Source organism: Perna viridis, chromosome 15 (genome assembly GCF_037379345.1).
Source record: "Perna viridis isolate PV_CMFRI_1.1 ecotype Kerala chromosome 15, ASM3737934v1, whole genome shotgun sequence".
In the NCBI taxonomy this organism is placed as follows: Eukaryota; Metazoa; Mollusca; class Bivalvia; order Mytilida; family Mytilidae; genus Perna; species Perna viridis.
In genome coordinates this window covers 3,076,967-3,079,966 of record NC_142459.1, presented here as the reverse complement: position 1 = coordinate 3,079,966, position 3,000 = coordinate 3,076,967, and the positions used below count along the sequence as shown (strand labels likewise).

Sequence of the window (3,000 nt, the reverse complement as noted above, 5' to 3'; positions counted from 1 at the left end):
AGCAGTCAAGTTCAGGATGAACAAACGAGGAAAGGAAAACTATGACGCGTTTAATAAATCAGTTTTCATAGCGTAGATGGATACATTATTACGCGATCCTCGAGTTCACGATAACGACCATGAAACGTCTGTAGTGTTGACTTCAATCTTCAAGCTACATATAAATAGTAAACATATTATTGTTTCTGTTTGTAGGGGATGAAAATGAAGTTCTTTTGTGATGATTAGGAAGATTGGGTCTGGAAAAAGTGCCACCGGAAATTCACTATTGGGATACAAAGCCTTTGATGCAAAAGCGTTTGGCAAGTCAGTTACACGCAAGTGCGTAATGCAGGAAGCTGTTCGAAACGGTATGTAACATTAGGTAGATAGCAATTTTTGTTATAACTGATAATATCTTTGTTAATTAACTATTTAGGGTAGTATTACATTTGTATTATGATTTGGTATTTTTAGAATTTAACTTTTAAATTGATAATGATTTTTAATACAGAATTTATCCGCAATGCATTTTGATTATTTTTGTCCTCTATCGTTTTAATGTTAGCTTCTTATGGATTTATTCTATCCTCTTAAATTTCTTGCTCAATGCGGACTCGACTAGAGAAAAATCAAGGGAACAAGGATTTGTATGGTGATCACAAAGAGCATATAACTATATGATGGTGGACATAATAATTGCGCACATGAAAACACCATACACGATCCATGGTAGTTTTGATTTTGATCATGTAGCAACACAGTCATGTTATAAAAGCCTACTCATTACACGTCTAGTCCAGTATACTTGTCTGTGTAATTTGCATCTTGTGGCATAGCATGTGAATTTTAAAATTACAATAATTCATACGGTAGTGCAAAAGGAGTGTGGTATGAAGATAAAAGACAATTGGATACAGGACAAGAATTAATCGTATTTATTGTACAGTTGAATCATGAGTTGCCCTGGTGATGCATGAAATAATTAGACAACGATCAATTCATTCGAATCTTGAACTTATTACTGATTATATGATTTTCATTGAAACACGTATACAGTATAAAGACACTTGAAGTATTCATTTGATTGCTAATTGAATCAATAAGTCGAACCATCGATCTCTATGGATATGAAATTGAATTTATAGTTTGTAGTATTCTATATCTTAAATTATTTAGGGTAGATGTAGTATGTACAACCCACGATTGTTTAAAGAACCAAATCAATTATCCGTAAACGTACGTTACTTTATTTCATAGCATTGTCAAGTTTGAATTCATCAATGTTTAGTATCTTGCTGACAGTATTGTTTGTAATGATTGGCTGTTTCCTTTTTTCAGCGTTGATGAAATATTTCAGATTGGTCCAGTTTTTAATTTTTTTAAATTGAAGTGCGAGCCTTGCTAAAAAGCTACTGCTCATAGCTCAAATAATCTCAGAGTGACTTTTTGTTTCATCGATTTATAGGCGAATCTTTTATTTTTCTTGTCTTTTTAGGTAAACGAATTGTCATCGTAGACACACCAGGGCTGTTCGATACCGTGCTGCAATCAGAAATTATGACATTAGAAATTCAGCGGTGTATTAATTTGACCTTCCCAGGGCCTCATATTTTTCTCTTCGCTGGACGATTCACAAATGAGGAAAACGAAGCATTTGAACAATTTTTCAAAATCTTTAGTGATGACTTTTGTAATCATGCATTCCTGGCGTTAACAAAACTTGATAATCAAGAACATGATAACATCAGCACTGAGCAGTTCTTAAAAGAATCGGGAGATGATTTGAAAAACAGCCTTCAAAAATGCAATGGCCGATACATCGCAATCAATAATCGGCTAACAGACGAGACCCTGGAACGACATACTCTTCAAATTTTAGAAGAACTTACGTTATGTGTAAACAACCATTCAAAAGCTTTTTTTCAGTCGTCAGCGCATAAGAATTACATAGAATCAGTCCAAGATGAACTGGTAGCTGCTGACGATGAAAAACAGGCTGAACTTACACGGGTACTTGAAGAATATGAAAGAAAACTAAATGACATACAAATTTCAAACAATTTGTCTGAGGAAACCTGTACAACACAATAAGAAGGTGACCGAGAAGAGGAGCATGAAGAGAACGAAGAGATATCGAGACGGCGATGACAATCAACAAATAGTAGTTGCAAATTCGAGCGACCCGTCCAACGAATAATGTTCAGACTTAAATGTTTACGAAAATGTAGATGAATACAAGACTAAAATGATTCGAAAAGTTCAGAAATTAACTCTGAAGAAATAGAAGAAGGGAAGAGTTGATAAGGTAGAGACAAGAAGAAATTGAAAGGCTGAAAGAGGGATAGGAAAAAAGGATAAAATATGCCTTGGAGAAAGTATTAAAAGACAGGCGATTGTTTATTGCAGAGAGACAGGAAAAATTCTTAAAAGCTGAACAAAAATTACGATCAGAATTATCAAAGGAATTACAAAGGGCTGAAAACGAGTATCTGCAAGAGCAAGAATTTTTAAAGGAGAATCATTTAGAAAAAATGCACCGAGAATCAGAGGGTATCAAAAGCAAGTTAAATAAGCGACGGAAGAAAATTTGCCCAATAATGTAGACAATAATAATAGAATATATCACAAAAAAGCGAATTCAATGAGCCGGTAAATTTGCCGTTTCGTGTGCCAGTTTCGGAAAGACTTAAGTTGCAGGAAATTTCTTCCTACTCGTTAAAAACCCGCAGTTTGCCGTCGGATGTTTTTTTTCTCATTGTTTGGTAGGCTTGTTGACTCTTTGAATCTAGTAGAAGAGGTGCTAAGGTTCCCTGTAAAGATAGGTTTGTTTGTTTGTTTGTTTGTTGGTTGGGGTTTAACGTCCGAGCAGCAATATTTCAGCTATATTCAGACGATGAACATGAAATGGATGATTAAATGAACATGAAATGAAAAAAAGGATGGGACACAAGTATAATTGGATCGACAAATTTTGATTGCCACTGGAAAAAGGAGGGATGGGCAAGGTCGGGCAATTTA

At 34.8% G+C, this 3,000-nt stretch overlaps 1 protein-coding gene across 1 annotated transcript; it reads left to right on the top strand.

Annotated features, from left to right (window-relative positions):
- The first annotated feature begins 220 nt into the window (after positions 1 to 220).
- On the top strand, positions 221 to 2,585 carry LOC148596530 (GTPase IMAP family member 4-like). The gene is made up of 3 exons (XM_088564286.1): positions 221 to 350; positions 1,478 to 1,992; positions 2,355 to 2,585. The coding sequence occupies exons 1-3, from the start codon at positions 221 to 223 to the stop codon at positions 2,583 to 2,585; spliced, it is 876 nt and encodes a 291-aa protein (XP_088420412.1).
- Positions 2,586 to 3,000: the final 415 nt, after the last annotated feature.